The sequence below is a fragment of the Marmota marmota genome, unplaced genomic scaffold (genome assembly GCF_001458135.2).
Source record: "Marmota marmota marmota unplaced genomic scaffold, marMar, whole genome shotgun sequence".
NCBI lineage: Eukaryota > Metazoa > Chordata > Mammalia > Rodentia > Sciuridae > Marmota > Marmota marmota.
The window spans coordinates 1,639,088-1,661,994 of record NW_026000206.1 but is presented as its reverse complement, the minus strand read 5'-3'; the positions used below and the strand labels follow the sequence as shown (position 1 = coordinate 1,661,994).

The 22,907-nt window shown below is 38.5% G+C and overlaps 1 protein-coding gene across 5 annotated transcripts in view; it reads left to right on the top strand.

Annotated features, from left to right (window-relative positions):
• Fam204a (family with sequence similarity 204 member A) overlaps nucleotides 1-12,367 on the top strand; it is a 32,406-nt gene extending 20,039 nt beyond the window's left edge. For all 5 annotated transcript variants that reach the window (XM_015498311.2, XM_048791284.1, XM_048791286.1 and 2 more), the window contains 2 exons: nucleotides 10,889-10,995; nucleotides 11,306-12,367. In XM_015498311.2, coding sequence (XP_015353797.2) covers nucleotides 10,889-10,995; nucleotides 11,306-11,357 — 159 coding nt within the window. In that variant the 3' untranslated portion in view covers nucleotides 11,358-12,367. The remainder of the gene's footprint in view (nucleotides 1-10,888; nucleotides 10,996-11,305) is intronic.
• The last annotated feature ends 10,540 nt before the right edge of the window (nucleotides 12,368-22,907 follow it).

Sequence of the window (22,907 nt, the reverse complement as noted above, 5' to 3'; positions counted from 1 at the left end):
TTTTAATGTGGTGCTGAGGATCGAACCCAGCACCCCACGCATGCCAGGCGAGCGCATTACCGCTTGAGCCACATCCCCAGCCCTTACTTAATTTTTAAAAAAAAATTATTCAGACTTTGAGAAGATTGGAAATTTGTATGTTTTTCTCTCTTTTCTGCATACTTTAAACTTACCAGGTGTCTTACTAATTTCCTAAATAACAAAATAACAATTTTGGTTTCCTTCATTTTGTTGGATTTTCTTTGTCTTTAATCTGGAGCAATTCCTCACTCTGTTTCTTAGAGCCTTGGTAATTTTGAAGAATGGAGGCCACTTGTCCAATGGCATGCCCCTCAACTTTGGTCTGCCTGATGCTTCCTCAGGTTAATTTCAGGTTGTGTGTTTTGGGCAGAAAAATCAAGCAGTTGGCCATGTGTCCTTCTCAATGTGAGCTACTCAGAGGCACCTGCTATCTCTTTGTCCCATTTATTGATGGTGTTAATTTGATTATTTGATTGGGGTGGTGAATCTGTTTTGTAATGAGTGTCTGTGGAGAGACGGGAGGTAGTCTGAGACTTTAGCCATCTTCTTTCTCATACTTGTACCTTCTAGTTTTAACATCCATTGCTGATTCCTTTCTTGCTTGATGATGATTACCAAATGACTTTAGATCTTTTAGATTTGATTTGCCTTTACTTGGCAAACCAAATCTAAAATTTGGCTGAAGTGAGATATTTAATTATAGAATCTTTTCTGTGTCCATATTAAATCAGTAAATGTGGACAGTTTCCTACATATGATGTTCTGGGTTGGGAAGGGGTTGCCCATTGACACTGTGCGCACCTGGATTGCATTACTGACCTCCCCCACCTGCTGTACTCATCCAGGTGAACTGGCCTTGTTGAGTACAGTGTAAAGCTGCCTGGAAAAATACCTGGAAGCAGTACTGAAGGCTTCAGGAAGGAGTGTTTATTTGAGGATTTTTGGTATTTTGTTATCCTGTTTTAGAAATGGAACTTTTATAAATAATATCAACAAGGTGTTTTTCATCTAAAGGGCTGTTACTTCCTGGTGCACTTTAATATAAATGAGTTTTTAAAAAAAAAAAAAATACATATTTTCAGCACTTGTAAAATGGGAAACATTATTCTTTTTACTTCCATACAAATGTAATGCTTTGTTGTGTCAAATTAAAGTTATTTAGTGTATTGTTAAATAATTCTGATTAAAAGAGAAAACAATAATTTGGGCCCTCTACTTTCTCCTGGATAAGTGGAAAGACATCAAGACATCTGAAAAATGGCATTCAGACCTAGGTACTAGAAAGATACTGAGGGCACATTAATTAAGCACCCATGAAGAATAACTGATGAAGATGGAATTCCTGAATGAATAGTTTAGTTTGAGCTTTAAATTTTCTTATTCATCTTGGTGGTGCTATCACTGTGGATACGGGAGATGGGATTTTGAGAAGTAAGTGTAAATTTAGGATAGAAACTCTTTATGAATCTAAGTGTCCGCATGCCTGGTAGGTGTCCTTTTGGAAATCAGGTATGTTGGTTTTTAATCAGTACCATTTTCTTTTTTCAAGAAGCGGCGACTGGGACCTGCTGATAAAGCCTTTGCTCAGAGGCACAGATCCCAGAGTTCTTAAAGCCTTTTCCAGCCATAATAAGGGAAGCTAATTTTTGATGTTTAACATTTATAAGCCTGTGAAACTAATAGAGCAGCATTAGTTTTGAGAAAAATGAAGCCAAAAGTAGAGAATACTCCTTGAAAACAGTTCTTAAAAAACAAAATGAAACAAAGAAAAAAAAAAACTGTGTCAGAATAAGCCTGTCAGTGTGCTATCATTGTGTCACAGCAAGCACATAATTTTCCAGAAACACATTCCCTTAAATTAATGATGACATTAAGGATGATACAGAGTCTAGTTTGGGGAAATGGCCTGAGTTCATGTGTTTGAAGCCTGGCTTGTCTGTCATCCTTGGTTTGTCGTGTCTTAATGGGCTGCTTTGAGACTGTCCCTCCTGTTGGTTGAATACTTTGTTGCTGTTAACAGTCTTGTAGGAAAAATGAAGTGGAGACATACACTTAATGTTGTGTCATACTGATAAAACTGTTCTAATTTGAATAAAATGTCTTGGTTTTTTGTTAAGTGTATGAACACAAGTATTGTATTTGTGGCTTGTTTAACCTTAGACTTGGAAGTACATTCTGTTTATTGATATGGTCCTTTGGTAATATCTTTTCTGATGTCTTCATCACACTATCTATACCAATTTATAGAAACCAGTAGAAACTAGTATTCTGCAATTAAGTGCTAAAGCCTAAATTTAATTAAGTAGGTAGCAGTTAGGTTGAACGTCACATTTTGTAAAGAAAACTTTTCTCTTAGATCTTCGTTTTGGCTGCTGGAGATAAACAATTGGTTTGGCAGAACAAGGTGTTCTTACCAACAAATTTGTCACACCTACATTAGCTATACTACCCAGGTGAGTGACACTTTTACCTGTACAGTGTCAGGGCAGGAATGAGCAGGGGTTCCTATAAATTTTATTTGAGCTTTGTTTTGTATGTCCTTAAAGTAACTAAAATACAATGATCTTAGGCCACACTGAGTAAATTTACTCCTTGAAAACACCAGTACGTCGTGTTGTAGCATTAAACTGTTTTTTGCAAACTGGAAAGAGTCAATGTTTTTGATGATTTGCAACTTATTAATATTCACATCTGGGATACTTTGGTTATAATCCCCTGCCGTCTTTGGCCAAGGCCAAAAGCCAAAACCTTTCATTTAGATAAATGATATGATAAAATATTTCATATTTTAAAGTTCATTTTCTTGAATTTAACAACTGAGGACCCAAAGCAATGACTTGCTGTTGAACACAATAGTCATTTAGAATCTAATTGAAGTACCACAGGTAGATATGATTTTTATCTATATGTCTATATATAATTTTAATATTATCTTTATGTATGTAAGCAAATATTACATGGCTAGGATGAGTTAAACCAGGAATTTAATTTTATTAATAGACAACTTAAATTTTTGGATTGCAAAGCAGTTAAAGTTAACAAAGTACTAATAGTTTGTTAATATTTAGATAAGAATGGCTTTTTAAAAAAATTAAAGTTTATATTGATTGTCTTCTTCCATAGATGAGTGAATTAAATGCTCTCTAAATTGGGGCAGAATGTTAATTTGTAGCTTATATTTTATTTTTAGAGTAATTTCCTAGAAAATCTGAAAGCATTTTCATTAACCAGAGCTATGCATGTACATTTGAGAAGGTTTTGCATTTTATGTTAACATCCAAAAAGTAGTCCTTTCTCAAGTGTTCTGCATACTGAAGCACTTGTTCTAGCATTAGGGGTTTTCCAAATCAGTTTGTTACTAGGCTTTGGCTTACCATGAGAGGGTTTGACTAATTATTCCTTTAATTTCAGTTGTTTGATATAGATGTAAGATTTATGGAATAGGAGCTTGAACCCAACGCCCCCCCCCCCGCCCCGCTCAAATAATATGATTTTGAGAGAGAGACTATCATACACCTGGATTGTTGTCACATCCAAAGTTTTAACGTGAAGCATTTGTGTAAATGTTTAAACTAGAAATGCTATCAGACTGACTAGAAGTTCAAAGTTACTTCTAGTCATGGTGGTTATGTTTGCACCAAAACAACAAAAGCTTTAAAAAAGCTGAATTAAAAGACATAGTGAAGCAAGTTTTAATTCTAAACCCTTCATTCTATAGGCCAGAGAGCAACATTGTTCCCATTTTTGTAAATACTTTCTTTGTATAGAAATAATCTTGACAAACCATGTTTCTGAAATAAAACAATTTGCTCAGATACAAAGCTGAACAGCATATTCCAATTAGCTGTTATAAAAATTTATCACTGGAACCTGTAACCTTTCTGAAGAAGGGTAGGTCCTTTCTGCTGTCTTAATTATTGTGATTTCTAGCCACTGAAGACTGGCTAAACACAGTAAAAATGTACTGAATATCATTTATTTGTATATATTAAGAATTTAAACAGCTCAACCTCAGTATTTTTATGGAATGGAGATTATTTTGCTGTGATTACTGGAATGTATATGGTGAATACAGTCCAACTATAGGTTTGCTTTAAAAGCACATGGTTGTTTTCTACTTAAATTACTTCATGCAGATTCAACTAATGTCTGCAGATACTCTGGAAAAATATATTTTATGTCTCTTTCAAATTTTACTACTCTGCCTTTGATTTCTTACTTTTCTTTTGTTTATTTCTCTTGCCAATTAGGCAGTAGAGGTCAGGACCATTTTGTTTTGGATAAATTTTCACTGATTTGCAATGGGAAAGAATATAGGACACTGGGGAAGAAAAGCCCTCTCACTGAATAGGTTGCGGCTCCTCCTCCTCCTCCTCCTCCTCCTTCTCCTCAGTAGCTCCATCAGCCACCTATGGAGTGGGGGCTGTCATCTTCCGGAGGCGGGTGTGTCTGCTAGGGATCCTGAGAGCTGATTCCCTTTCATTAACTTTGGTCATCTCTCACTGCTTTTTAATTTCAGTGTTCCTCCATGTATCATTTTGTACTCAGGGTATATAGTCTGGGGCTTAAATGGTTATTTTAATTCTTTGAAGCCTTGTTCTCCTTACTTCTTGTAAGCAATTCATTCATTACCTAAAGGTGAACACTTAATAAAATATATAGAAAATACGCTGTGTCTATCCAGCATAGGAGGCCTGGTACATTCCTTCACATCTACTCTGAAGATATGTTCATTCTCATAAAACATTGCCTTGAAGTTGGAACATTTTAACATCAGAAAAGTAAGAGTGGTGCTCAGTGACAGGCCTTTTCTCTCAGGATTTTAGGTTTGCTTACTCAGATCTCATTGCACTGTGGATATTTTCTTCTGACCTTTGGGGTCCGATTGGGTGATCACCTCGAATGGCATGCCTTATGCTCTCTTTTAATTATGTTTATCTGTGCTTTTAACTAACCTTAAAAAAAAAAGATTTCAGATGTTACAAGTCTAATTAAAGAGACAGACAAAGCACAGTTTATACTGTAGATTTTTTCTGCAGTTCAATTAATCAGCATGTTTTCTCTTTTAATTAAAACCATTTTAGTAAATTAAAGCCCACAGCAAAACACATATATAATTTGTTTGTAATTAGCTCTTAATTGGTGGTAGTTGAAGCTTAGCACCCTTGGTTTCTTTCTTCATGATTGCCATTTTATTAGCAGCCAGTCATTAATTAATCTTTTTTCTAATTAGCTTATAAAACTGTTGATGGCACATTATTGTAAATGTGATTTTAAGTTCAAAGCTTGTTAATAGGCTTTCTTACTTAGAAGAACAGAGATAAAGAAATTGCTGAAAACAGTACTACAGTTCTTTTAAAAAACTGTCTTTCTTATGGGGGCTGTGTAAAGCATCTAACAGCTTATGGTTAATTTTTTAATGCTTTTTTTCTCTTATGAATGGAATAAGTTGCTTGAATATAAATGTCTGTGTACAAGAGTAATTTCAACAGTATAGCATCTTTTCTCTGTCTTTTGGAATGCTGTAATCTACATATAACTTGAAGCCTTAATAGTCATCATTAAAACAGGTGTTATATAAACTATTTCACTGTTAAATCAAAGTTGAATATGTGAATTATATCATGTATGGATGTGTATATCTGCTTATACCATATATAAGATTTGGTTTGTGTGTATGTGTATGTATATATATTTGATGTGTTTTAAAGTCAGGATTGTGCACAGTTGCACACACATGTAGATTCATGTTGTGCACAAACAGATGCAAACATATGCCAGTCTCTGCTTTGCACCTTTTAAGATGACAGTGAAATTCAGTTATTTCCTCTGACAGAGAAAATGACTTGATTTAGAATCAGAGTTAAATGACTAGGTGTGGCATAGCTTATTTGCTGTCATCAGAGGTTTGGCATCTCAGGTGTGATCCTGGGAAGAAAGGTCCCAATCCAGATGTGGACATCTGAGTTTACTGGAGCACATCCCATGTTCAGTTGTGGAATGAGTGAAACCCATTAGTCAACATTATGTTCTTGAAGTATACTACCAATTTTATAAAACTCCTTAACTGCTTGGCATTCCAAGTGGCTGTTTTTAAAAAATCAATTATTACTGCAAAGTTTTTTTTTTTAAAGTTTTTAAAAACATAGCATTCCCAGTTATTCGAAGTGCTTGTTCTTATTTGCTTCATGAACTTTGCATGTGATTTCAACTTTGACTATTTCTTTGCTTATTTTTTAGAAGGCATTTCATGATGCCATGCGAGAGACACTAGAAAGGGATAGCTGACAAGGAAAAAATTAAAAATTGGATAAAAAGTAAATGAATAATGTCATATTACTAAAAAGATGAGAGGCTAATTTGTGCCGACTTTTTGCTAATTTTGTTCAAGCCTCAAAATGAGGAGCTGTCACCCGTTCTGTGTAGCACTGATGACAGTGCCAATGATCCATGAAATAAGCTGCTGCTGGCTTTGTTCTGATAAGAATGAACAAATCTGCACAATGTTCGGCTCCCAGAATCTCATTTTCATACTTGCATGCAGGCTAAAAGAAATAAGCTGTTTGCAGGCTTGATTAATCAGACATTGGAGGGTTTTTTGTCTCTTTGATCTCTTTCGTCTCCTAGGTAACTTGCTTGACATTAATGTTGAGCTTGAGTAAAGACAATCAGGAATTGTCGTCCAAACTGATATAAAAATTAAAGACCTTAACACTTTAAGTACTCCAGTAATGGTTCCGCTTTACTTCAGAAAACATCTGTTTTCATTTAATTAAAGAACAAAAGAGAATGGCATAAATATTTTTCATAGAGACCTATTATTCCATAAAAAGTTAAAGTATGATAATTGGTATTTTTAAATAAGTGCCTTGAAAGTGTTCAAAAGGGAGGAAAACTTCATAAATCTGTTACAAGCTAGTAATTTTGAGATGAGTAAAATATTTTATGAAATGGATAAGAAGTTTATAGTTGTGCTAGATTAAGCTGTTTGAATCAGATACTTCAAATGATTATCAGCAAACTTTATAATGACAATATTTTCTGTACAAAACTAACTTTATTTTGAAGTTTGTCTTTAAAATATCTGTACCGTGCTATAAGGATGTGCCATTATATCTATTTTACGACCCAATATGATTTACACATGCTAAACCTGTAAAATTGAAAGGAATTAAAAAAATGTCGCCGTGCATTTGCTTGAGGTTATGCAGACGCTTTTACAAATCTTCCAAGTGGCTGTAAAGATGAATGCCTCAAGGGTCCAGCCAGGGCCCTGCTTTTCCAACCAGCTAAAGCCCTTATCTTAAATCCAAGCAAAGTACCATTAATCTTTTTGAAAGACCTTTTATGGCTTTTAATATATCCCAAATTAGAACATTTTACACCCTTGGTTCCTGAAATATGGTGATAAAAAGCCTTTAGAGCTTAATTTTCCTTACCGCATGCTCTGACCAATTTGCAGTTCTTTGTGATAATGTTTAGACACCTTAATTAAAATGCAGCAAAATATTGGATGTTCTATATGGAAAATGCTGATACTTTGGCTACACATACAAGAAACTCTGTATATTTTTTTATTCATTTAAAAAAATGTCTTTCCACATTGTGTTGCTGTAGTTATCTGATGACCTGAAACAGTTTTTTAATATAAAAACCATTGACCAAGCTTTTGTGATGTTTACATTGGGCAGGAAGATGCATTTTTCTTTTTATAGAAGCAAAAGGGGGATTCTTGTCGGCCTGTTTTATTTGTTTGTAATACTGAAACAGCGCAGTATTCCTTTATATTCTGGAACTCGAGGTAGTCATCTTGCTGGGAAAACTACGTTTTTTCCCTCAACCGTCTTTTCCATTGAAGGCCTTATTATCCTTTTACGTTTCCAGATAGTTCTTGTTCTTTTTTCTTTCCTCACAGAAATAAGTGAAACACTAATTTTTAAGCACATGAGGGACTATGACTTTTCACCATCATTACAAGCTAAAACAGTTTTCTATTTAATGTTTATCAGTTGAAGAACATTCCATTTAACGTAACCTATGGTAATAAGGTACAGTTAGAGAGTATACTTTTTACAGGAACAAGTCGGTTTGTCTGAAAGTGTTTCTATGCACCTGATAACTGCTTGTATTTATTTAGTTCACAAAATGATGGACCCATCTCGTGTGAACGCTTTCTAATGCATTCTAATGAGTCATTTTTAACAAGTTTATACTGTGTGTTAAGATTGTATGCACTGAGCCTGTACTGTGTTGGGTTTGGCTGTGGCCTTGCTGGGACATGGGGGGTTTCCATTCTGAGTGGGTGAGTGTGTTGAGGTGGAGAGCCCACAGGAGTCAAGTGGCTGCGTGTCCACATACTGAGATCCACCTTGGTTCGTCTTTTTGAATTCAGGAAACCCATACTGGGAAATTGCAATAAGTTTAAAATATAAAGCTTAATTTAAAACAGTTTTAGAAAATGATTTTCTTAAATGGCTAGTGGAGTATAGCAGAGATGGTTTGAATTGTTTTTATTTCTTACCCAAAGTCTAGGCTTAATTTAAATATAAGATAAACTAGCTGAGTGAGTCCCTTTGAGCGTATGGAAAAACTGTATTATATATATCACATTTGCATTTGATATATAAATACATATGAATGGAGTTATGGAAAAATACAGATTATTTTCCCCCTCCATGCTGGGAATAGAGCTCAGGGTCTTCACATGGTAGGCCCATGCTCTACCACTGAACCACACTCCAGCCCCCAAGTATAGATTTTTATGTTTTACCTTTGTAGGTTCTGTGTGAATGTGGGTAGCCTCTTATGCATCATAAACTTAAGGTTGAAAGCTGTATTTTTTGGCAGAAGATGGCTTTTTAGGTGTGCGGACTGCTCCCCTAGTGTCCTATTGTGCCTTTATATTTCTGTGTGAGCAGAAATGATGTATGTCACTTTGGGATGAAAGTATTTAAGAGCCAGTATGAGACCCTCTACCTCTTCTTGTGCCATGTTGACTGTGAAGGCCAGGTGTGGAGGGGCTGACAGCACAAGATGGAAAGGCCTGCCTGTGCACAAGGACTTCAAGCAAAACAAGTAAAAGCTTGGCCAGTGAGATTGAGGATTTGTTTGGTACTGCAGTGGTGACCAGCCTAACCCAGTGGGTGCTAACTTGAGGTTTTACTGGTGTCACAAGTAGAAGGTTTTTCAGTGGATAGGAATTCCATCTTAATGAAAAATGACACACAGCATCCTTCCAAAGTTTCGACAATGATGCTACAACCCTTTGATTCTAAGCCTTCTTTTGGTTGACTTAGGTGAATTTTTCTATAATAAAGAGCTGGGAGTAAAAGAAGAACCAGCAGAACAAAGCCTTCATTGAGGCCGCTTGCTCTCCTCGCCCACAGCTTGAAAGCAAGCCTTGTTGGTTCAGTGCTGTGTCTCCAGCACCTAGAACATGCCTGGCAAAATTGTGCATTTGTGCTGTCAAAAAGCGTGTTCTTGTAGAAAAGATGACAACAACAGTGTTAACATTGGTTTGAGTTTTGAGTGTATACTAAGTTTGGTCTGCTTTCTCAAGTGAGCTCTCAAGTCATGATTAGTCATTCCTTCTTCAGTGGCTGTTCTGTTGGTGTTGACCGGTTCAGCACCTTGGCTTGATTGTCAGCTTCCTTCCATTTGCTTATGTTTTATGTACATATTTTTAACTGAAACTCTTTTTTCTCCCATTTATAAGCACCAGCCAGTGCTTGATTACCACTTGTCTGTTTTGCCCTAAAGGAAACTGTTCTCCAAGATAAGCTGAAAGACATGTCAAGCATGCCAGACCTTGCTTTCCTAACTTGGCTTCTTTCCTTACACATGTGCTCTTAACCTCCTACAATGCCTTCCTGTTGGCAAGAAGATCCCTAAAGTTTTAGGCTTTGATGTGTTGTCTTTAGGGTGGCTTCCGGGTCCTTTCTTCTCATCCACTAGTCTGCATGTCTACCAATAAGCATTAGGTTGAGTGAAGGAATACAAAAAAACAAACACTGGAAAGGTTTAACCTTCATTGTTAATCTGGGCTCTCAACAGATCTGATTGTTGTATGCTGGGCATTTTAAAATCAGCATCCCTGACCTGGAGATACTTTGTGGGGAAAAGCTCTGAAACCAGAAAAGGGATGGAAAAATGCAGAAGCAAGAATGGTGATAGAATGAATTAGAGAAGACTTTGGGGGGTGGGAGGTTAATTTTGAATGACTCTTGTGGGACTGGCAGTTGGACATTAGGGAGGTACGCAGAGGGCCCTGCCCAGGGAATACCTGGGTCCTGGGGTCCAGCCTTTTCACTTCCTAGTACCCCTTATATTCTTTTCTCTCTCAGATACTTAAAAGCTGTTGCCCATCATGCAGAGTGCATTTATGAAGTAGTAATTAGCTTTCCCATGTTTTATTAATCCCATCTGTGACTGCCAATCAACGCTTCTGATCAGCATGAGATAACTGGTGTGACCGTACTGAGTTGCTGTAATTCTAGCCCAGAGCAAAGAAAGTTGATGTCTCTGTCAGTCTGTGCAGCCTTATCAGGACAAATTCCTGTTCCGCTGACTAAAATGCTAGGGTAGCTTGAAGAGCCTCATTACTACCTTTGTGGACCCTCAAGGGGCCTCTGTTTGGGAAGGATTTCCATCCAGGAGACGGCGCAGCTAGGGTTGAGTGTTGGGAGGGAAGGGAGATATGGGCCATATCTATGTATTCATTCTTGTGTATTTAAGGGGCCTGAGCATAGGATTTCTCAGTTCTAAAATGTAGCTTTCTTACCCACACATTTTCAGTTATTGGTATTATAATTCTTGTATTAGCTAGAATATTTATTTTCACATTTTTTCCCTTCTTTGTGATTCTTAGCTTGGTGTAAAAATTGCCAAAGCAATTGCCTGTCACAAGTTTGTAAAAGCCAAAAAGGAGGCTGAAAACTCTCAGGCTGCTCGAAAAAAGAAGAAACTTGCGTGGGGGTGAGTTCACTTCAGATTTTTAGTAGTTATTCTACTGATCTCATAGGAATTGTAGAAAGCCTGCTAATACATTTTGTGAATCCAATTTGTACAGAACTGTTCCTTACTTTATTGTTTGTATCTTTGCTGAATGTTTATCAGATTATAAATATGGAGGCATTTTTTTACCCTGTTTGATGTTTGTTTTGTAAGCAATGGAGTATGTGTCGTTTTTACATTTGTTTTGACTTTGATCACTTAGTAAACATGTTACTTTAACAAATTATTCTATTTTAGAAATAAATTGAAATTTTTATGTTCTTCATTTTAGATTTGAAGCAAAGAAGAGATGGGAAACCAAAAGCAACATGGGATATATGTAATTTGTCAGAGTTCTTCAAGACACTTGCAGAAATTTACTGAAAAGATTTTCCTACTTAGGTTAAATATATCAGGAAATTGATAGAAGTAGAAAAAATAAGCATAAAACTATGGAGTTGATTATCAACTCTTTTCAGCCTTTTCATAAGGAGTTCTTTCTATTGAAGTGGATGAAATGAAGCATTTTATTATTTATGTAAGGAATCTAAGCATACATACAAGAAAAGAAATGGGATTTTATTTATTTATTTGTATAGACCTACAGTATAAAATCAATTTTGCTTTTCATGTGTTTGGTATAGCATAGCATGTGAGGTCCTTGTACTTTACTTGCTTATCTGTTCTTGGCATAACTACACTTTTTTCTAGAATTGTGTTTTTAAGATTGGCTTTTGTTTATAATGGATTAGTTATAAGTGCAAGTAAGTCTCAATTGATGCTGTCTTTACAAATGACTTTAATTACCCTGATGTCATCAAAACAACTTTTTTATTTATTGGAGGCACTAGAGTTGATATTTCAAAGTCACATATTAAAAGCAATTGATATATTTTGCATACCTTCTGATTATTTTTGCATACCTTCAATTGGAAGGTATGAAAATACTTTAGAATGTAGTATTTGGAGGATGGTTTAAATTCAGCACGGCCTAGAAATGTTTTCCTAAATATCTCGTGACCTTGTCATTCTTTAAATTGTGAGATGATTCTTGGAATAGAAAGTGGTAAAATTATATTAAGCAGACAATTATAACTCAAGATAACATAACTTTGAATTGTCTAAGAACTGGTTTGTTTTTATTCTCTTCCCCATTTCTCCTTAACAGATAGAATGAATGAATGAATGTATGAATGAGGCTGAAAAGAGGAATGGTCCCACAGGAAGTAGTTTTCATTAGATGTGTGTTTCATAGTCCTAATGGGAAGGGGCTTTGAGAAATCATACAATAAGCTGGTAAGGAAGTCCACAGTTGAACCTATGTTATAAATAGTAATAAAACTTTATTCATTTATGGTGTTGCATTTAACTTTTTTATGTTCTAGAATAAGTGAATAATTGCTTGTTATTTAAAAGTCCAAAAGTCATATCTTGCTTCTGTATAGTTGAGGAAAGCTGATGTAGAGAAAGCAAGATTTAGGAGATTGTGCATCTAGTAATTTATCATGAACAAGTATTCAGACCAGATATTGGGAAGCTGTATATTTTATAACATAGTATTCCTTGTTCCATTTTATAGATATTATCATGTACTAGTTACCTACAACATTTATTTTAGACTCCTAAAGGGTCAATACAAACTTAGAGCACAGGAACCTTTCTTCTACAAAGCCATTGTGGAAGAGGTATCCATGACATAATCCACTGGTTTTGTCTGCAGTATGAAAAATACTGTCTTTGAGCACTGGGTGGTGTAGTTATTCTCATACACAGGTCCCCAAGACAAGATTTCTCTTTGACCTCTGCCTTGCCCCTGCCTCCCCCACCCCAATATGTGCTTCCTTTGGCATTTAGTGACCCCTGCAGGTGCTTCACACCTTGTTTCTCCTGCTGAGGCCTCACCAGAATGGCTTCCTTTAGGGTTGGATCTGAGAGTCTCTGAATGAAGGCTGGCCTCCAAAAGCCCTTCTTCACCCCTGTTTGGTGCTAGCAACTGCTCCTACAGTGCCCCCCAGTTCATGGTTATGTCTGTGTGAGCATTTTAACTGAGTGGAATACAGAGGTGGTGGGGTCAGATGCAATAGGGGACTCACTTGACAAGGGAACCCTATCTCCTATGATGTCCCTACTCGTTTAAGGGTATGAGCTGTGAAAAGCTTCAAAACACTGGTTCAGCCAAAGAGTGGGTGGAAGGGAAGGATTTTCAAGAGAGGAAGGAACTGGTGTCTTATGTTGGCCCTGCCTGCACCTTATTTGGGACCAGTTTGTTTGATCAGCCTTGATACAAATTAGACATTTTACTCATTATAAAGTGAAATGGGAGCATTATTCCTAGAGTACCCCTGTTGCCCAAGGGCTCTCCATTCCGATCACATTAAAATAAGGATTCTTTATGGATCAGTAATAACTTCAGTTCCTGAAGCTTCAACATGTGCATGTACTACTACCAGAATGCTTGAATTAGATTAGTAATGTAAATGTCAGTTATTGTTAACTGAGATTAATATGTTTTAAGCCATTGGTATGGCATTAATGTAACTATGATTTATTGTTTAAGTACTTTAGGCTAAAACAGCTTACTAAAGAACAGTAATTTGGAGCTTTACAGCCCTGGTTTTGAGAAGTAAAGTTGGTAGTGCATTCTTGTGTAGGAGCCCTCAGGATGTTTCTGATTTTCAGCAGAACATTCTATCTATTTCCTTCACCAAAAGGAGAGTTTGAATATATAATCTCAGGCTTGCTATAATTAGTTCTGATGACAGAGTTAAATACCTCAGCCAAGACTGTAAATCAGTAGTTAAACAGGTTTCTGCAACTGATCATAAATCTCAGACTCCATATTTTAAACACTTATTTTTGGGGGCAGACAGATTAAGGAGGGGCAGACCAAGGACAGGAATAAAATGTTATCTCAAGTTAACAACTTAGAACGTCACAGTTGAAATCTACTGATTTCCTTTATGCCTTTTGTCTAAAGTGTTCTTTTTTAAATATTTTAATAACTCAGCTTATTAACAACTTAGAGAAGTTTGAATTTAACTCAAAATATGAAGATGTAATTTACAGAATGTCTAAATTCTCATTTGTTAAAGATTATTACTATTTTAGCAATGTGTTTTACCAAAAAATATTGTATGAATCTGATATTTAAATAAAATGCCCATTATACATCTTTTTTTTTTTTTAAGAGAGAATAAAGTTTGGGGAAACAAGCCTATGTTATGTTTAGTACCATTTTGGAAAATTAACTCAGTGAAACCTAGTCATCTAACTCAGAACCAACTGGGACAATTGAAGTTTTTCAGTGTTGGCAGAAGTCACTTTTATTTTTAGTATCTGGCAGGGTTGCAAGTGCTTTGCATGTCAATTTAATATTTTGTCAAGCCAACTGTTTATTCATTGGCTTAAAATTTACACTCTACTAAAGTCTTAGCTCTGACTTTCATGAAACAAATAGTAATATTTGGACAAAATGTGTACATGAAAATCTTTTTCCAAAACCGAGCATAGGTTGGTATCTGTGGCATCGGTGCCTTCTAACCTGGTAACAGATCTTGAAAGTACTTTTAAAGGTTGAAGGTAAAACTCATAGCAACACAGTTCAAGTAGTTTTATTGTGAAACAATCAGAACGTGTTTCCAAGTTTTCAAACTTAAGTGAGAGACTTATGCTGTAAAGCAGAATACAATAGAATAAGTTTCAGTGAACTATCAAGATACATTTTATGAAGATATGTGGTTCTTGGACGTTGTAGCACACTTAGTGAGACCAATTTTATATTTCTGAGGTTGAGGTTCTCTGTAGATTTTTAATCAAGTGAGCAGAACTGTGGTTTTTTTTACTTTATTATTTTATTTTTCTCTCCACACTATTCCCTCACACACACACACACACGTTAGCATGGTGGCAATCATCAGCACCCACTTAGGGGAAGGGGTTCTTTGGTCAGGAGCAGAGCAGCGTGTGGCAGCTCAGGGTGGCTGTAAGGGAACTTAGAAAGGAGTCACAGTTTTGCTATGGTGTGGGAGTGGAGTGGAGTGTTTCCTTAGTGGCACTTCCTCCTGCTCTTTGGTGGGTGTTCATTTTGCCCGGGTGTCTTCAAGTACAGCTGTGCCTTCTGAAAAGCTTCCTGTTATGCTGGCTCTGGTGATTTTGATCCCTGGAACACAGTGACAGGCTCTGGTGGAACAGTTTATGAAATGCCATGCAGTATACTGTGTTTCTAGAGCTGCTTGTAAAATCAAGAATTATCTGAGGCATAATTATATTTTTATTGGTATTAGTAATCCCTTTCTAAATTCAAGTAGAAAAACATGAAAAATATCCCAAATGAGATGGCATTTTTAAGAAATTGATTTTTAGTTTTATGCCCAGGTCTGTTTTTTAAGGAAACAGAAATGCCCAGGAACAAAAAAGAGGGAGGGCAGTGCCTGAGAGAAACTTGGCTCCTATTGGTCCTATGCCAGCTTGCCTTCTGTGCCCATTCCTGAGCACCACCCTAGCAGCTGCAGCCAGTGCCACCTCATGGGCCCGTGGGCTGCTTCTTGCTGAATTGCTGCAGGGGGCCTGCTTGGTGACAGGTATGGAATGAGGTAATCTTTTCCCACCTCTCATTTCTGAAGGGTGTGTCCATCCAGTCATTACTTGTTCATTGAACCGAGAGCTTTAGAAACCAACAGCTACAGTACAAGCTGTAATTATTGATGTCTGTTTCATATTCATCTGTAAGTTCTGGCATTTGGTCAAGAAGTTAATATATCACTTCATCTTCATGCTGAATGTGTCTCAGCTATCAAAGTTTTATTGTTTGATGGATAGCATACAATTATGACTGCCCAGGAAAAAAGGTGTTTTCATTTGTAAAGTGGGTGATACCAGGAGAAGTAATTATGAATGTCACAAGAAATAATGAAACAAACAATGAAGCTTTGAGTTTCTTTGAATTCCTCCCCACATGATATCTGAGGAGCGTTTACTGAACAGCTTTAACCATGTGGCATTTACTGAGCTAACTCTGGCACACCCAAAGATAAATAAGCACAGTCTAATGGAAAATATATATAAACCAAGTTTTGGACAACTGGATTTTTAGATGGGTTATTAAGAAAATCAGTGAGATTTTCCTTTGCTGAATACAAAGAAATAATTCACATGCAGTAAATTAACAGTTTTAGTCACCTACATGTGTGCGTGCAGGACGTTGAATTGCCTAGCTGAGCAGTTGCCTACAGTTGTTCTCAAGCTTGGGACTGATCCATGGTGCTTGTGTTAGAGTGGGTGGATGACACCCTGACTTTTGCCTCACTTCCTGTGCTCACTCTAGAGGTGAGGATTGCTGGTGGAGTGTGACTCAGGAATGAACATTAACATTGGGTTCTGTTCACCACCTAGTAACTTAAGCTGGAGCTTTTGTTAGACTGTGTCAATATGTCCTCAGGTAGGCGGTGTCAGTGCCTGCCCACGTTAGGGTAATGCTAGCTTCTGCCAAACGTGTGTCCCCAAAATATAATGACTCAAGCACAGAAGTTTGTTGCTTGCGTATGAGACAAGGGACAAGGGATGATCCTACCAACTGGAGCCTTTGCCCTGGACACTCATTCATACCCGGGCTGTTGGTGCTGTGCCACCTTTTCCTAGTTGTGCCAGGTGTCCCTGCCCCAGTACACTGGCAGGGAAAGAGTACTCCTGGAAGTTACAGGCCTGGCCTAGAAGTGGAACTCAGTACTCCTTACTGCCCTGGCTAGAACTTCATCACTTTACACCTAACTGCAGGGGAAGCTGGGAAATGTAGACTGGCTGCTTCCAGAAAGAAGAGGAAGTAAGCTTTCATAAACAGCAGACCTGCCACATTGCCTTAATCACACATGACCTTGAAGTAGTAGTACCTGTAAGTTTTTCTGATTTTAACTAGCAGAAACTGCTTCTTGTAACTTGGTGTAGTCAGACTTACTCGAATGTGTTGACAAAGCTGAGTCAAAATCTTCCAGAAGGGAAGATTGTGCAGAAGACAGGTTGAGGAGGAAAGTTTTAAAAGGTAGCACTTCAACAGCAACATCTGAGATGTCAAGCAAGAGAATGGCAGAGAGGTGACTGTGAGCACCCAGCGGTGCTGGGGATCATGGCCAAACCAACATGTAAGCCAGGATCACAGTAGAGGGTGCCTTAGGTGGGTTTCCTAGAAGCAGTACCTCAGATCTCTTGTGAAAGTAATTTATAAAGGAATGCACTTCAGGAAAAACCCGCAAGGGAAAGGAATAGCAGAACAGGATAAAGCCAGTGCATGGGGTGGGGGCGCTCCTGTTTGCATGGAGGGAACGATCCTTACACCTGGAATCAGTCTATCAGTGCCTAGAGCAAGGGGGCCTCTACCTAGAGACTTTCTCCAGTGGAGGGTAGTTATCCAGAAAAGGGACAGCTGAGAACAGTTGGCAGCCATGAGCTGGGCACCTACTACAGAAGAGGGCAGTGCAGTGTGCGCCAGGACAAGCCATTCTCGTTGCTGTTCTTCTGCTGAGATATGTTTAAACAAGGCAGCATGGGGTGGGGAATTGAAGTCAAAGGGATTAAATAGTGCACACTCTAGCTGGTGGTTATGATTCAGTGGAATCATACGCTGGATGAAGCGTGCTGGAGCTGAAGTCATAAATATTGTGACTACTGACTTCCAGGATAAATGAAACTATTCAAGGATCATTTACAGTCCCCTACTCCTCTAGGTTTTTCTTGACCTTTAGGTTGGAAATCACATCCTCAAAACCCTCATAGATTTCTGAGCCCAACCCAGCCAGATCTGCTGAGCCTCCAAGCATGCCATCTTGATCTGTTCTTCTTTGCTTTCTACCTCTCGAGTGATTCCTATTCAGCTACCCAGTACAGGATCGCAGGCCAGCTTTTTACATGGGATGAAAGAATGGATAGATGGACATTTATTTATTTTTTAATTCGGTGCTATGGATCAAATCCAGTGCCTCAGTAGTAGGCAGGCATTCTACCACTGAGCCACAACCCCAGCCCCTCAACTGAAAAATTTTTAAACACTGAGAATTTATTGTTATTTATGCTCCTGCCTTAAAGAGACACCTTACTTATACAAACATCGTGTAAATGTCTAGTAATCAAAAATTGAAGACTCTTTTTTTACTATTTGCATACAGTGCTTGTGCACCACCTCTCTAAGGAAGCCCAACAAGCATTATACTTTGTTCTGTAAAATGAGGACAGTGAGGTGCTAGGAGATTTAAGAGCTATACATCTAGCATTAAAGCTCCAGCATTAGAACCAAGGCTAGGCCTTTGCGCTTTCCCCCTATTCTGCTATGAAGTGTCCCCTGAAAGTTCCTGTATTGGGAACTTAATCCCCAAAGTCTTATGTTAATGGTATTTGAAGGTGGGACCTTTGAGAGGTATTTGGATTCATGAGGGTGAATCCTCATGATGGCATTAGTGGCTTAATAGGAAGAGGGACCCACACTGGCTAACACTTGTTGTGTTTCATCATGTGACACCTTCCATGTTAGGCTGTAGTAAGAAAGCCCTCACCAAATGCCAAGCAATCACTGGTGCCATGTTCTGGGACTTCTCAGCTCGAGAACTGTGTGCCAAATAAACTTCTGTGCTTTGTTAATAACCTGGTCTCTGATAGTTTGTTATAGTAACATAAAATTGAGTAAGACAAGTGATTCTCAAAGTGTGATTAATGCCCACCTGCCCATTCTGCAAGCAGAATCATTTGCTAAAATATAAACTTCGTGGTCCCACTTGGGGAACTGGGCCTGGGAGTCTGTATTTTAATACACTCATCTGTGATTAGTGCATCCTAACAATGACATGTTGTTGTAGAGTAACACCTCCTTCCTACATGGAGAAGGAAAGAAAGGCAAGCCAATGAGACTCATACATCTTTCCACGAACCATAGGGAGGTGGAATACCATATAGTATGAATACTGAGTAACTGCATTAATATAATGCTCACAGCCCCAAACAGGCTGGCTCTACTTGGTAAACCACTTTTCATTTTCAAAAAAGAGCAGAAAAGAAAGGGTCTGTGTCAAAGAACTCAATTGGAATCCTTGCTTGATACTTGCTTTCTTGCCAGCAGTGTTCAAAAAGAAAAATCCGAAGTCCACGCACATGAAAGTTCCATTCCCAACGGTGGAGGGCTTAATTAAAGTCCTCAGATGTTTCTCTGCACCTCAGAAGGTGTGTTTATGAAATTCATATATTACCAAAAGTGGCTTCAACAATCCTTGCTGTCTAAAACCTTGTCAGTTGTGCAGCTCTCAGGAGCAGGCTGCCTTCTTCAAGATTCAGTGCCCTGGTCCCTTTACCTCTGTAGCCTTGAGGCAATGAGGACTGCTCCATGGTCTGCCAGGATGGCACTAGAAGATTTTCCAAACTCAAGGTCAGATAAGAGAATCTGGAAGAAACGCCACACACGCATACCCATTTTCTTTCCTCATTCTTTGAATAAATACATATTGAAGGCTTGTGATGTTCTGGGTACTGTGGCAAGCACTGAGGATACTGTGCATAAAACAAAAATACTGGACTTTGTAGAGTTTGTACTATAGTGGGGAGAACAGATAATAAAATTGTGACATCACCTGGGAAAGACAAATGCAAGTGCTCAGGCCCCACACGGGACCTGAATGAGGAACTGTTGTAACAAGACCCTGGGGATTCTGATGTGCACTCCAGGTTGAGAAGCACTGTGCTCTCAATGGTGATAAGTTATGGATAACAAGGGGCCCAGAGGGACGTGTTGCCGACTCCAGAAGATATGCAAGTGGTGAAGTCACATCACAGTGGGCTATGGGACAACCCAGATTTAAATCTCAGCCCTGACACTTGCAGTGTGGCGAGCCATTCTCACACGTGACTGGGCGACTCCCGGTTTGGGTCTGAGGTGCTCTGACTAATCTGTGTCGGAGCTTTCCCGGCCCTCTCCTGATGAGAGAACCCGTCTGTGTGGGGGTGTGACTGACCACTGACCCCGGGGGCCCAATCACTGACCCTGACCTTGGAGTGTGGCCCCCCTCAACCTTCATTGGATGGAATTCTCCCCTGAATTTCTTGTTCCCCAATAAAAGGCTACTCCCTGGCGTGCTCGCACGCTCTCTCCTGCTAGCCCTGAGTAATCCTTGCTGCCCTACCGGTGGTTCGAGGTCAGAGCCAGAGAGGGGAGCTGTCTCCGACCTGGTCATAGAAAAAGGTAACTGAGTCTGTGTGTTTTATTTCCATCTCTGCTAGCTAACTTTTATGCCAAGAACCTCATTAATGAAACCAATGCGCAGGCCGCATGGTGGATTGCAGAATGTGTAACATCAGGCAGATTGCTTAATCTTCCTGTACCTTAGGTTATTCTGAAAAAAATGAAGGTGATAATAGGGTTGTGAGAATTAAAGAAATTAATGAGCATGAAAGTACTTACAATAGACTATGACATGGAGCACACAATATGCCTGTTAGGAGATGATTCTCCAGACAATTCTTGGACTTTTTTCACATCTTGACAAGCAAAACAGGAAGCACTTTACCCTTTTGTTCCAAACTATCTTTGTAAGGGTGTTTATAAATATTATAAACAATCTTGGAAGATTGAGATGGTGTCTCACTCGGGCAAGAGCAGCAGTACTTCCACCAGGATATTCCCTAATATCAGAGCCCCTCTGCAATGTGACATCGGCCCTCCTAAGATTACACTTTAGGAATCAGTGCAAAACACTGAAACTATAGCTACTTCTCTCATGGTGAATAGTAAACTGTCCTTTATCTCTTGGACCCAAGAATCTAGGGTCTTCTGCCAGCATCCATGTAACAGTGCAGGCTAACTTGCAAGGAGGGCGAAATCTAAGCTCCTTCACAATTCTTGAGCGTCCCGTGTCCGTGTAAATGTTGGCTTGACTGGAGTTATTACTCTAGTCTATGTGAAGAAACAAAAGTGTAATTGATAACTCCCGTTTTCAAAGAATTTCAAAGTGACAGAAACCCTTTAAGCCTCAACGTATGGTGGATGTTCCAATGACGCAGGTGGAGAGTTTAGCACGGAGCCAGGCATGCAGTCAGGGCCTCAGTTATTAGCACTGGTTCTCCTTTGGTGCTTAGCACACAGTCAGAACATTTCTGTTCCCTCCCTGGACCTTTAGGGAAGTCAGGCCCCAATACAGTGCACATTCCAGGTGGAAGCTGCTGTCTTTGGAATCACCCAAATCCCAGCTTGATATATTCCTGGATTTTGCCCAAAGAATTCCCCAAAGCTAAGAGTCTATGGGTGGGGTTGGTAAAGGACTGGCTTTGGAGTCAGATCTTAGTTCATATACACTTTGAGGTTTAATATGGTCATATAATAATTTGAAGTTTATATGGTTGTTCATGAAGATTTTATTAATGTGCACAACGCTCCAGCATACAGTATGTGTTCAGCCAATGTTCAGTGCCCTAGGCTGCATACCATAGGCCTTGTCTTTCATGATGTGTTCCTGGGACCTTTCTCAATGACTCATACATGGTAAGTGTCCAAAAGGTGTCTGTTGACTGAATTAATGAACTAAAAAACTAACTTGACAATTCCTCCTTTTCTCTCATCTTTCCTTTGAAGATATTTCTGCTCTAGCTTGTCCTCAATGTATTGTTCTGTGAGCAAAGATTCTTCACAAAACTCTTCATTTCCTCATCTCCCTCTCTGCTCCTGGTTTTTAACTGTTGAAGGTTACAGACCCTCTTTCTAGAAAGATGTACATATGAACATACACACTGCATTCTAAGCACAGTTTCAGTAGATCACAAACCTCTTAAAACTTTCCTACCTCTTAAATACTCCAATTTCCAGCCTGCTTTACTACAGTTTCCACCATGAGGTGGCTGAGAAATCACCTCCCCTGTATCTGCCCCAAATCAGCAAGCCATCATGAACAACCCCAACATGGTTGTTATTTCATAGTAGCCAAGGCCACAAAAGACCTACTTCCAGTCTACTTGTGAGATAAGGATAGCAAAAAGTTAAAGAAATTCAGATATTTTGGGTTTTCTTATTGTGTTTCAAGACAAGCTAATAGAAATGTTATTTTTTAAAAATAGGTTCATTAAGTCTTATTGGACATAATTATAATCCTGAAAATTCTAAATATACTTTTTGTAGCCATATTTGTCCACCCTTCCATCCTCTAGTTGTGAGAAAAATCCCATTGACAAAGAATTAGCATCTTCCCTTGGCCTTTGGGAACTGAGCAGTCAAGACTCTCTGGAAACAGAAGGGAGGGTGAGACAAGAGGGTACTTTCCAAAACTAAACCATACCAAGTAACTTTCTTCACCTCAAAATATATGTAACCAGGATCTGGTTATTCATCCAATCACCCATCAAGAGTGGCAGGAAGGGAGACTCAACAAGTGGGGAAGGTCTGAAAACAATACTGTCACCCAAAGAAGTTCATGAAAGCATTAGCATGTCCAAATATTAGGCAGTGAGTTTTCTCCACTTGGAGGTTGAAAAAAGGAAGGATCCAGAGCCCAAGACAAAAAAATAAAATGATTTTCACCCAGAGGGAATTGTCACACATACACAGTCCAGGGGGCTGCAGAAGGATTACAGCCGCCATTTTGGCTTCTGTAAAATGAAGCAGCAAAACAATGTCTAGTGGTTGCTAAGCAACCATTAGTCCATTGCTGCCCTTTTCCATTAAACATTATCTGCCTTCTTAGATTGTTTTAATTTATTTTTTAAACAGAAAAGGTAATGCAACAGAGAATTACCAGTGAGACCTAACAATGAAAATGTGTTCGAGCTTCTCAAATCAGTGAATGCTTTGCAAAGGTTAGATCACTCTTGGGCGGGATGTTAAAGATAGTGACTGTTTACTGAAACCTCTTCCCCGTGCATTTCATCACTTATCTTCA